The 13,312-nt window shown below is 38.0% G+C and overlaps 1 protein-coding gene across 21 annotated transcripts in view; it reads left to right on the top strand.

The window, feature by feature from the left end:
• dlg1a (discs large MAGUK scaffold protein 1a) overlaps nt 1-13,312 on the top strand; it is a 134,813-nt gene that overhangs the window by 71,897 nt on the left and 49,604 nt on the right. For 2 of the 21 annotated variants that reach the window (XM_052558424.1, XM_052558432.1), the window contains exon 1: nt 9,291-10,503. The exons of 15 other annotated variants lie outside the window; for them this stretch is intronic. In XM_052558424.1, the coding sequence (XP_052414384.1) occupies nt 10,288-10,503 (216 nt within the window). In that variant the 5' untranslated portion in view covers nt 9,291-10,287. Of the gene's footprint in view, nt 1-3,171; nt 3,375-9,289; nt 10,504-13,312 lie in introns of those variants that run through there. 4 more of the 21 variants (XM_052558429.1, XM_052558426.1, XM_052558423.1 and 1 more) reach the window with 4 other exon arrangements.

Here is a 13,312-nt window from a genome sequence, read left to right as displayed (position 1 = left end):
AACAACAGTATACAAGTGCCATGACAAGTCTCAGTTAGTCTAGTATAAAACGCCTAGCCAGGTTTTTTATTTTTTTATTATTATTTTTTTTAAAATGAAAAGACAATAAAACAGTACTTTAGTACTGTACATGTAGTTCTGGAACTAAAGTGGTGCGAAAGTCCCTAATGATGACAGGACTTTAATTTTTGGGTGAACAGTCCCTTAAAGGTATTATTGTAGCAGACTTCCATTTGATTCTGTTGTTCAACAGGCACCAGCTTTTCACCAAAAAAAAAAAAGAAGGTAAAATGGAATCTGACCACCAGTTCACATTGACTTGAATATTTGGTGTTCAGATTTATGATGTTATATAACTTTGTAATGATTATATTTTCTTATAAAATCTTACTCCAACAAACCATGTTCTTCAGTTGGTCAAAGCATTTGGTCTCTTATGGCAAAATGGTCAAACCAGCTTTGTGAGTCCAAATATAACAGAAGGTTTAAGAGAGATGGTTGCCATTTAATGAAATATCATTTCGTATGAGTCCATGTTCAAATTAGATTTCAAGTCTTTGTTTTTCTTCTAGAAGCCTCCATGAAGCGGTTGAGGTATGCTGTTTGGTTTATTGTAGAAAGCTTTATCTAGTGATGTGTGACTCTTGCCTTTCTCTGTTGACTCATTCAGAGAGTTGATTCTTGTTCACTGAACAGAATGTCAGACCGCCTTTTTAAAGTGGGCATTTGGTGTTTATAAGGTTTGTGGCAACAACAATTTTCTGGGGGAGGTTGTGAAACAGGACGATGCATCGTCTTTATATTAACAGGCATGCAGACTTTTACACGAACAGATGGTACAGGCCTGTTTAAACCTCATCTACTTTATTATATAATATTGGAGTTATGTCATGCTATGACATTTTGTCGCAACTTTTAGCTAGAACAGAATTAAGTATATATATATATATATATTTTAATTCACATTTGGCTGGCAGTCTTTGTATTAAGCTTTTCATAACTTTAATAAATAACGATGAAGAATAATAAATTACTATTTTTCTCCTGGAAGTCCATATGAAGTTTTTTTTTTTCTCATCTAATATGCTGATTTGGTCACTTTTCTTATTATTCTCAATGTTGAAAACCATGCTGCTTAATATTTTTTGTAGAAACGATCATACTTGTTTTTCAGGATTATTTGAGGAAGTTTAGATGAACAGCATTTAGCTGAAATGTAGATGGATGGATGGATGGATGGATAGATAGATATAGATATTTGTGACAGTATATCATATCATGAAAATCATACTTGTGTGTAATTGTTTTTTTGTTTTTTTTTTGTTCTGGCCATCTCTCTCAATATAATATATTGTGAGATGCAAACATCTGAGCATTAATTGGCAGTCTGACAGCTTTCTTTAATTTTGTGTTTTTATATACCAATACATTTACTGAAAAGGAGCTAGTAAAGGAGGCAATTGTTGTTTTTCCATTTATTATTTAATTTCGTTTTTAAAGGATAGGCCACCCAGTAAAAGTTTTTTTTTCTCACTTCATTAACCCTGTTATTGTATGGCAAAGACTGCATAAAAATGTATAAAACATTTCTCCTTTTCTCCTTTTGTGTTCCATTGAAAAAGTAATATGAAAAATAGTTTTTTTTTTTTTTTTTTTTTTTTTTTTTTTTGCAAGACATGGGGTTGAGTTTTTATTTTTGGATAACCTAATCTTTTCATATTCTCTGCTCCCGAGATGTTCATGTCTTTAGTGCTTGTCATCAGCAGTGGAGAGTAATGCAGTAATGCGGCTGGAGCTGCAGGGCAGTAAGTGCATTAGTTTTGTCCAGTCGTATAACGTAATGGGAGCTGGAGGTGGAGGCGTCCCTGCCTCATTCTGCCTTGAATTCAAATAAGTTGCTTTTCTGACTCCGGTACGATCAGTAATTTATTTTAGCCTGTAGCCTCTGTGGGGACATGTGGATCTGTGGTGGGGCACTAAGTGCATCAAGAACAAGAAGACTTCAAATCCCATGTGTTACCAAATAAAGTGATGCATAACAACTGTTGACAAGGAGACTAAATGGCTGCACGGCTGCCAATAAGCTCTGACTCCACTTGATTTTGTTAGATTTTTTTTTTTAGTGGTTTACTTCTTTCGGCAAGGTTCACTTAATGTATAATGGTAGTTGCTGAAAGCTGAATATGCATCATTGATGTTAAAGTGAGGCTGGTTTTGTTTTAATTTCTTGTTGCGAGACCATAGCCATGAGGATTTCAGAGCAAGCTGTTTTTTTTTGCAATTTATTTTCAGTGAATGTTCCTTTGGACTAAAGATATAATCAAATAAATATATAGAGATTATATAGAGCCTTGTTGATTTTAGGGACTCCCTTAATTAAAAAGGTACTATTCACCCAAGTTCACCAGAAAATTAAAATTGTGTCAGCATTACTTCTTAAAAAAAAACCAAAATACATCATTCATTCATTCATTCTGGGGCTTTTTAAGTGTCAAATGGGCTACTACTTTTCCCTGTCTGCTGCCATTGACATCAGCTCAGGATAGTAACTGGTGAAAGTTTTGTAACTTTGATCAATCAATAAGCAATGTAATTTTACTATGCCTTCACAGTGATAAGTCACATGATATTTACAGCTCTAGCGATTGGCTTTAAAAGGTTGGCCCAGTAGGTAAAGATGGCAATATAAACTTAGGTCCTGTCTTAGCTGAGCAACCTGTTAAGAACAGAAATACTAACATACAGCGTACCTCCTCGTATATAACCTTTGACATGATTTGGCTACCTGAATAATAACATGACACAGAGTTATGGCAGTCCGCCTCTGATGTTCTTGGGGTTCGTTGCTGTCTCAGCTTTGTACCGCTTAGCGTAGCACTCTGCCCTGAACCACATTCTCCCTGCCTGTCTGAAAGCCTCTGTTAGTCTAACTGAGAGCAAAGAGGAAGAACGCAGGGGAGGAGGGGAGAAGAGAGAGACCGCTTTTCTGAAAAATGAGCTGTGTCATTCTTGGGGAATCTAACGGACCACAGTCTCGAGTCCCGTAGCACCAGCTGCCCCCTTACGGCCAGCATGCCTGTCCACGTGTTCACTCGTGAAGCTCTCTAGCCCCCTTTATCACGATCCTGTCCTGCGTGCACTGCATCATGGGATCACCTTGACGCAGATTCTGGGGTGGGTGGGGAGTTCAGATCAGAGCCGAGGAGTACTTTGCTGTATCCGGTGGTCTGTCAAACCCTGGATGCCACGCTGTGCCGGGTTTCACCTCAGGACTCGTAAGTGACATGCTGGCCTCCATTTGGTATGCCAAAAAGATGGGACGACGTCTGATCCGAAGCATAAGGAGGACCAAGAGAATGCAGCTGCAGTTGCTGGTGGGTAATAGTTAGTGTTATATACCTGAGACAGGATTGTGAAATGCGTGTCCGCAGAATGTGTTTGCTCAGACAGAATGACTTTGAGCTGTGCATGTAAATCACAGGAGGGACAAGAAGGGGAAAATATTGCCTACACAGTAACATCTTTTCTTTTTCTTTTTAATTGCAGAGCTAAACAGACTTGGTTTTATAAAGGCAAGTTTGTGTTTTGGATTTTGGTGGAAGCAGAGTTTGTTTTGTGTTTTCAGTCTGAAGTACACAAAGATTTGGACTGCACAGATTTCAGAAAGTTACTGCAGCATTTGTCTTAATGTTAAAAGTGTTTTTGTTGTTGTATTTTTTTATTTATTTTTTTGTTTTAGCAGACCCCTTAAGGACGGTGATATTGGAAAATATTAGATCAGAGGAAAAACATATTTCCTGTTTTTGCATTTTCTTGCCAAAAGTATTAAGTTTTGTGAGCAAAATTTGTGTTCACTCACTAAAATTTAGCATTCGTAAGCAAAACATTTGTTCTCTCACAAAGGTATTACATTCTTCTAAGAAACTTTACATTTGCTTGCAAAAGCACTGAAATGTAGTTTTTCCTCCAACCTCATATTATTTCCATCACAATAGTTTATTGGGCAAAAATGATTTGATATTACTCTTAATTACTTTTATAGCTTTTTTATTGTTTTGTTTTGGTGGTAGTGAAAAGTTTTTACAAATGAATTATTTTTTTTTAAATAAAATATTTTTATTATTAATGTCTTTAGGTTGTATTTGTGACTTATTCAAGCTGTGATGGTCATTCTTTAGTCTTTTAGCATGATAAAAATTGGAATCTGCTATTGTCACTTTTTCAACATTCTTACTGACCATTTACACAAAATTTTCATAATTTATTTATGCTGTTTTTAACCCAATATTTTTTGTAGAATGCAAAAGGCTGAGTGTCAGTGCCGCTGTTTTATATAAACGAAAATGTTTGTTTTTGATGTCTACAAAATTACAGAAGACAACATGAAAGTAACTTTAAAAGTTGTTCATATGGCTTTTTAAGATACTTTTATACTTATTATGCTCGTGTGTGTGTGTGTGCGCGTGTGTGTGTGTTTATTTATTTATTTATTTGTTGGTTTGGAGATAAACATTATTTTAGAGCTAGTCTGATATTCTTCCTTCTGCAGTATATTTAATTCACAGAAGAAATAAAATAATATTTGTTTGAGTAAATGAAGATTATTCAGTTAAACAAGTTATAGTACATTGTTAGAAGTGACTGAAAAAGTTTTCATAAGCTGAGCAAGCTTTCAAATTCCTTTTAATTCTGTTTGTAAATTCAATCTTCACAATATTGATTAGAAAATAAATGTTAAAATAAAAATAAATTGTATATATATATAATCCTATTATTATAAAACTTTATAGATGAATCATTTGTCTTAGGTGCAGTATGAAAAGATTTAACTAAAGTTCATCACATGCTTTTTTCCCCTGTAAATCTCCATGTGTATTTCTTATCATTAGATATGCTGCATTTTAAAAGTCTCTCAATGGTTCTCCATTTTTATACCTTTTATGCAAATGTGTCTCTGTGAGCATGAAAGGAATATTTACTGCAACGATGATAATGGAACAATCATGCAGTATCTGCCGACAGAAGATATGCACGTTCACATGTAGAGTAGCACCACATGACATTTTTATAGTCATCCCAAGTCCTCGCCACTCCATCTCTCAAATAACTGCTCATCTCATGTTTACTGCCGAAATTCATTTGGCCTTGAGGCAGAGAGCCCTGAAGAAGAGGCAGGAGACGCTCCGAAGGCTTTTGTCCTTGTATTGTGCTATCGATTGATTGCCCATAATGCTCGTGGTTGGGGAAAAGAAGAGAGAACGGCTCAGAGACTGTGAGGTGGTAAATAAAAGAGACAGCTGCTTATTGGAATGGAGAGGCCCTTTTCAAATGAGTCGAAGTATGTCAACAAACATGTCAGTTTGTGAGAGCAAGCTCATTGTGTTTGTGAGTGTGTATTCAAGTAGGAGAAAACAGGTTCTATTTTGTGACGTAACAAAAGCAGTGTGTTGTTATATTATGTTTATTTGCCAGTTAGAGATGCTCATATTGACTGCTTAACCGTTAAAAGAAAGTAAACATTTTGACCAATGAAGGGGCCGTTCACATATTGCGTCTTTTGGGCACTCAAGTTCGTTATTTCAAATGCGGTATGCGCGATCATAATGGAAGCGATGCAATCGCAACGCGCACACAGTGCGATGCGCTCATTTTTTCCAGGCCCGTCCGCACCACATCTAGTTAAAAACATCTCAGCTTTTCAGAATGACACAAGCGGACCAGGTCATGTGACAAGAACCAACTCAATCAGCTTCCTTCGGTGTGAAATTCCCTGTTTTGTTAGAAAAATGGGGTGCACCCAAACACTGCAGAGTTTTTTTTATTTTCTTCATAAATTAATTTTGTAGCAGAGTTACAACAAGGGTTTTTCGGTGGAAATGTCCTTGTTGTAATGGATGCTTAAAGCCGCCTATCCACTGTCTCCGACGAACGAAAAGCGACAGAGCGGAAGTCATTCATTTCCAATGGAAAGTAATGCGGGAGCTGCGTGGAGTTCCGATCACATGCGTATGCGGAAATTTCGGATCCGATTTGAGCCTCGGATGTGTTCAAATATTTGAACTTCTGTGACTAGACCGTATGCAACGCCCGACCGGATGTGATGTATTCTAATCAAAACTATCAGTGCGAGGTCAGTTTGTTAACTTTAACATTATTCTTAAAACACTATTTCTGCTAAATGGTGGTTTATAATAATTATGGGAGAAATAATTATTAAACCATTATTTACGTTGATTAGCCCCATAAAACCTACTGTTTTTGTTTTAGGGGTCATCTGATTTGTGACGATGCATTCATACATTAATTATATTCATCAAAATTCTTAATTTTACCATGGTGAATATGCCAAGGTAACGGTTGCTGCACGACCAGTTTGAAAGTTCTACAAAAGTTCTGAAAGTTCTGGAGCGAGCGAGGGCCATTTAGACAGAAAGGGCAACGAATTAACTATGCTACGCGGTATTAAAATAAAGCAGTAGTGCAAGTACAATGCAATATGGCTTGAGACGCAACCAGCCACAAGCAAATCAATGGTGCTTCCCAAAGCTGGGGTGTTTTCTACCGCGGGCTGTCCACAGGCTGCGCTCGAGACTAAACCCAACTTCATGACATGTTACAATTTATTTTTTATTGTGCAATTAATTGATTTATTGACTATTGCGACAGGCTTAGCTTGCGCTCCTGTTGCGTCTGCCGTTGCTAAGCAACCATGACCTGCACTGTCCATGACAACGCGGAAGTTCCAGCAAAGGATATATGGATTTCCAGCTCTGAAAATCACATGCAGTAGCTGTGCTACTACATTTATTTAAAAAATGGCTGTTCCTCCATGTTGGATGAGCTTTCACTGTTGTAATACAAAGGGTGAAGGTGATTGGTTGGTCTAAATTTGAAATAACCAACTGGAGATATGTGAACGGTTCCCAAGGAATCATCCCCTTCATTTTTTTTAAAGCAGTTATATCAATATCAAGTGAAAAATTCAACACTGAAAATCTGGGAATCAAAATGTAATCTCAAACATGGAAATAAATAATTATTTAAATTTCAAAACATTTAATACAAAGAAATGTTAAAGCAAAAGGGTTATTTTTATCATCAGGTTTACCCTTTTTTTTTGGAGTTCAAGTGCTGCTGTCATTAAATCAAAAAAGGAACATTTCAAATACATTTTCCAATTCAGTTTTTCACTCTAGATGTTATGCTGATAATAAAGTCAGATTAAATTTGGGGTTCATTTAAAATAAAAAAATAGTCTCCAATGGACCTCAGTGTAGTATGCCTCACCAGTGTCACATAATGATTTTTAATGAATTGAGTTTGCTAAGGCATGATTGATTTATAATAGGAACAGATTTAATCATTAATATTCTAAGCGGTTGAATAACATTCGGCAGCTGGACAATTACATTTAAATTATCTAGGGCTAGAATATCATATAGATTTATGTTTGAGCTCCGTTGACTTGAGCCTTCAAGCAACGTAGCAACCATGGGCAACTGGCAACATCCCAGAATGCTCCGATATTGCAGTGATTTTTGCAGAGACAAGCAGCACCTACATGTTGCCATTATTAATAACAATAATCTAAATTACCCATGAACAAAAGAAGCAGAGGGGTGGCATCAGAATAACGGCTGATGTCTGTGATGTGCCTGTGACACACTAATGTTTGTTTCCTTTTTCATGTTCTGTATTTTTATGTGGCATAATACAGTCTGCAGAACCCACACTACCGCTTTCCTTGTAGTCTTTTGCTCTGTAGGGAAATATATGTGATGTACAGTAATTAAATGATCACGCCTCTCTCTTACATGTCATAGGCTGAACTGAACATGTTGTGTTGGAACATTGACGTTCTGCTCTGGCAGTCACAGAAGTGCAATATCAATCCTCTGTCTATCAATGTGACGAAGAGCTTGTCTTTTCTTTAAAATATTATTTGCCTTTATACAGCACTTTGCTTCATCAGCAGTATAATAAAGCCTAGAGCAGTTTTGCTTCAGGACAGATTTTACATTAGATGATTCAATCTAGTACTAAAACAATTTTACCCGAAATAAAAAAGACAAAACTCCTAATATAGTCCTAAAGCATTGCATAAACAAACGTTAGATTAAGATTACAATTAACTGCATAAACAGTTTCATTTGTGCACAATTACATGCATTAAATGTGGAAATATCTCAACTTTCTTATGCTTTTATGCTCTTGGCGGGCAATGATTAAAATTCCAGTTATATAAATATGGCACTATAAAGCTCATTGTCCTGTCGTGTCACTGTATGAGTTTAAACGGTGGAGTCTTGAGCTCCCGAAACGTTGGGGGTCTGGATTTTGGAGGTGTCCGTTAAGTCGGTAAGCCATGTTGAGAGGGTCCACAGCAAAACACTCATGAAAAATAAATGCACAGTGTTTTTATTTAATTGATGATGAATTATTGATCCACTTTTAGAAGGTCAAATTTAAATGAGAATGCTGGAAAGCATGTCTTGAGAAATTGTCTGAAGGCAGTGATCTGTTCCACTGTAATATGTTGTTGTTGAGTTGCATAGACTTTCAAATAGAGCTGTAAAATAAAATAAAAGTATATATTTTATTAATTTGTATATTTTTCAAATAAATATATTTCATTATTAATATTTTTGAATTACATTTATTTAAATGCATTAAATGTTTTTTTAGTTTTTTTTTTTTACTTTCAGTGTATTTTAATTTGATTTGTAATTTAGTAACTATATAAAAAAAATGATTTCCCTTAACCACAAAAGGACGTCTTGGTTTTGTTTTTGTGTTTGTTTGTTTTTTTCTTTCCTCCTTGTGCTAATTTGAAAATTGCCAGTATTGCTAAAGATGGTTGCCAGTTTCTCCGATCAGATGCTGGGCTGTAATAGGCCCATTGCATGTGGTTCTTTAATTTCTATTAAAGCCCTGTGAATATAAGCTATTTAGGTGGAGGAGAAGGCAGGGCGCGTGCTCTGTGGGGTTGCTTGCTTTATTTGATGTGGAAGCTGTTGCCATGGTTTTGGTCCTGGGGGAATAGAGGCACAAGCTGTGACAATGTCTGTTACCTTATTTGACACCTGTGGCACACCTTGGATAGTCTTCGCCGGCACGGAGCCGCCATCAATAGGTTTGACTGCAGAGCATTGCCGTGGTGGAGATCTGCAGGAATTCTAGTCTTATTAACAAAGACGAGGTTATTTTTGCAATCGCTTTTCTCTTTTTTTTCTCTGCCTGTGAAGGCACAGCCTTTTGTCTCCCCCTCACTGAATCATACGTGTGTGGAAAGAGACTGCAGCGTGTGAAAGCCGATCTCTGTCAGAAGGAGCATCCAGACAGCATGGAATCGTCATCTTCTTCTGAACGCGTAGTGCACACACGCTTCCTGGATTTAGCTTTACCCCTGGATCTCGCTGGATCTGTGCCTCTCTCTCCCATTCGGAGTCGTGAGTATGTTTGCTAGCACAAAGTTTTATAATCATTAGGTAATCGTATCTTTTCCTACAATGAAGCTTTTAGCCTAAAGTGCAAGGAGGAGGGAAAAATCAATAGCTTAGCTGAAATAGTTTTTGTGGCTCGGCTGGCTCTAATGATCAGCCTGAAAACTGGAGTCCTCCGAGTGTGGCCATGCCTAAGAAGAAAAGGACTACAACAACACCGATTGTTTCTTTTTTTATCAGGGTACTGGCGTGAATGCCAGCATCTATATTTAATGCACAGTGGAAAGCTTGCTTTTGCTTTTACGAAAGTGATGTGATTGATACCTGCTCATGGACGATCTTGTAGCCCCACTCCATTTAGATTAAGAATCCCTGGAGATCTGTGGGCTTTCGACTACAACACTTGCCAGTTAATTGAACCCATTTCCTGCTTCTTCAGGCTCTTAGGTTCTCCCCCATGCACAGAGAGCTCACTGGTCCTTCATTGATCCTCTCTCAGGTCTCAGCTCGTCTGGAGCTGGAGTCACAGCCCAGAGTAGCGTGCACCGCTTGTGGGCAGCTCGATCACCTCCTCCCTCCTTGCTGCCCACTCCACCTTCCAGCATGAGACTGCTGCACACTTGATCTCCCAGCTGGTGAGGACAGGAAGGTTGTGAGTTGGCCGACGAATGGATTTTGAGCTGTCAGTTCCGACTTCGCACTTGCATTATTCCGCCGTCAGATCCGTGAGAGGATGCTGTAACCTTATCCAGGTGCACCCTCCCTCTTCTGCCACGCTTCCACTTTCCGAACTGCCTTGGCGCTTGACAGCTGTTGCAGCTCTGTCCTGGCCCCAAGGGCTGTGATGAACTACATCTTTGGGAACAACACGCTGTACCCGCGAGGCGGTCGGGCCAACACAGCATCCGGACATGCCGCCCCAGGGTCCAAACAGAGGCAGTGGGCCAAGCGGAGCTCCAGTGAGGAACTGCCTTCGTCTTCCTCTCGCTGGCAGCAGCTGCTGGCCTTCTTCACGCGACGTGGTGCCTTCAGCGACTGCATCACGGCAGGAGCGACCCAGGTATTTCTTGCCACAACACACATGCTGCATGGGATGCACACATACTTGAGCCAAGTGTGGGGAAACCTCACTTTAAACTAGTTGAACTCTCGGGAATGCATGCTTTAATCATTTAGGTTTGGTTTTTGGGGGGATCCAGGCTGTAGTGTGAGATCTACGGCTTTTAGCACCTCCTAATCCTTGCAGAATTAAATGCGCCATTTATTTGTCCTTTTACTGTTTGCCAAGACAAAAAAAAAAAAAAATCATGACTGCAGTTGCACATCTACTGTACATCTATCAATGTGTCTCAATGACTGGCATTTATTTGCTTAGTTTGTCATTTCATGTTTGCAATGGTAATAACTTTGGTGTAACATGTCACCTATTATTAACACCGTTATGATCAGAAAAATGGCTCGCCCAATTGACTGGATACTCTCCAGCTTCTTACTATATGTTTTCAGTGAATTATATTTGCTTCTTGTGATGGAATCGACAGAGCTATTCAGTAAAGGCCCATTTAATTGAGAGTTACAGAACATAATCATACTGGACAGTTGAAGTATCTGCTTCCCATAGGTAGAGGAAAGCACTCAGTTTGTGAATGATAGTCCTCTTGAATCCAATCATATGACGCGGTTAAGTCAAAGCGGTTCTGCTTCTTCTTCCTGGCCATAAGTGACCCGAGGGTTGACGTGTAGAAGCTGCAACAAAGGGCTTTAGAGTCAATCATTTTATTCTTGCCATCGACTCTGTTACCACACTGTGATAATTTCATTTCTTTTTCATGAATGTTTTCAGAAGGCCAAACCAGCAATTCTTGCCAAGTGTGCCTACACAGTTTGGTTGTTTATTGGGATATAGTTAATGTAGAGTCTGGAAATATTGAGCGCTTTAAACTTTCAGCCGAAGCTTTGGGATTTATGTGTTGGGTAACCGTTAAAGGGTACTGTGAATCACGATTCTGTGTAGTTTTAGTTGGCTCTTATGCAGACAATCAAATATCACCATTTCAATCTAAGTGCAATTAATTCTTGCCTTACTGAGTCTGATATACTGCAGAGATTGGATATGAAGTGATATAAGAGCAAAGCAATATGTGCATAGGTAAGACCATGGGTTTGTGATGCAACCCAGTGCAACTCACTAGATCATTGCGGAGTTGGACAGGCATTATGAACACGAAAGCTTTTTAGAAATTTACTATTGCAGCTTTCTAAACTACTGTCTGTTCAAACCCTTCTGTGGTTTGTTTGTGGTCATTTTGAGTAATGTAATGTTCGCCCCTGTTTATGTTTGTTAGTGGGGACAGGAGTTTCAAACTTCAAAAAGGATGCAAAACTGCACAACTCATTCCAGGACAGAATCTAGCCAGGGCTTTCTTCTGTATACACCAGCATTTCTTAAAATCATAGGGGGTCCGCTAACTAATTAGCTGTAGCCTACCGTATTTTACATACTGTAAAGTCACTTTTTTATCATGATCAGAGGTGTCCTGCCCATTCAAATTGAGGCACATGCCCCCTCAGATTTCTGAGCCTAGTGGATTTTGAATGCAGCTTCCAAAGGAAAGAAAAAATAACCAAATTATTATTTTTTTAAATATATATTTGATATAATCACACCGATGTGATTAGATCATTCAGTGCGGCACAGCATCAGCTGCTTAATTCAAATCTGCATTCGCGATTTGGCTGGCGGTGAGCCAGAGACAGACGCGTTTGTACAGCTCTTCATTATGACCAATCACACACCATTCTGTTGAGCTTATGAATGCAATGGCCAATCGGAGACATTCAGAGGAGTCATCGCTGAAACGCTGTTTTGTTCACTTGCTCGCTGACAACCAAGTGCAGATGTGCGTACAAATGTTAGTAAGATAATCATTTCACAGTGTTAACAGCTTTAGTGATTTATAATGGGAGTTTTTGAGAGTGCTAGACTGAATGAAAATGTTCTTTGATAATCTAAATGTTCTTGACTCTCTGTAAAATGAAAGTGTTATAATTAGTAACTTACAATATTGTTATTAAATTCACATTAAATGCAAAGTCAGTTGTATTAAAAATATTTTATGGCATGACACCCTTATCTGGTACTTAAGTAAAAAGTCAGGATTTATGTGTAGTTAATAGATTTAGTAGTTAATACACTTAGTCTACTTTGCCCATCACCATTTATTGATCAAATAACAATCTATAAAGGTGCAAAATGCGTTTACTTAGGCTACACAAATTTGAGAATCGAAATATTTCCTAATATAGTTAACATGTTTGGAAATATTTTGCATAAAGAGGAAAAAAATAAACTGATACTGTATATCAATTATGCAGTGCTACCCCCCACCCCACGTGCCCCCTCAAAATCATTTATGCATGATGCCCCGATTATGATACATATTGTGATTTATTCCAAAGTGATGTACAAGAATTATTTAATGTCAAATAATCGAAATGAAGCCTTTTTAAAGACAAGCACTCGCTGTGGTTCATGTGTGGCATGCACCAGAAAGATGCTCAAGGAGACGAGACGCACCAAAGCAGAGCATTCTGTGTTTCTCTTTATTTCTGATAGGCACGGCATTTTGTAGTTATTTTGAATGTAACACTACACAAATGAAAATATGCATTTTACCATATGACTATTTAATGACAGAGTATTAAGTTATTTCCCCTCAATTCAAGTGAATTCAAATTCAAGTGAACATCAATCGGTACTCAGTATTAATTTAAACTACACATTTAAATTAAATTAAAATTTTGACTGCTGCTTATTTCCTGTACACTTCTGTACTGGTCTGCAGGCCCGGACTGGCCATCGGGTGCAA

This window comes from Carassius gibelio, chromosome B6 (genome assembly GCF_023724105.1).
Source record: "Carassius gibelio isolate Cgi1373 ecotype wild population from Czech Republic chromosome B6, carGib1.2-hapl.c, whole genome shotgun sequence".
Lineage (NCBI taxonomy): Eukaryota > Metazoa > Chordata > Actinopteri > Cypriniformes > Cyprinidae > Carassius > Carassius gibelio.
The sequence above is the reverse complement of the archived record's forward strand: the minus strand, read 5'-3'. Positions and strand labels throughout refer to the sequence as shown.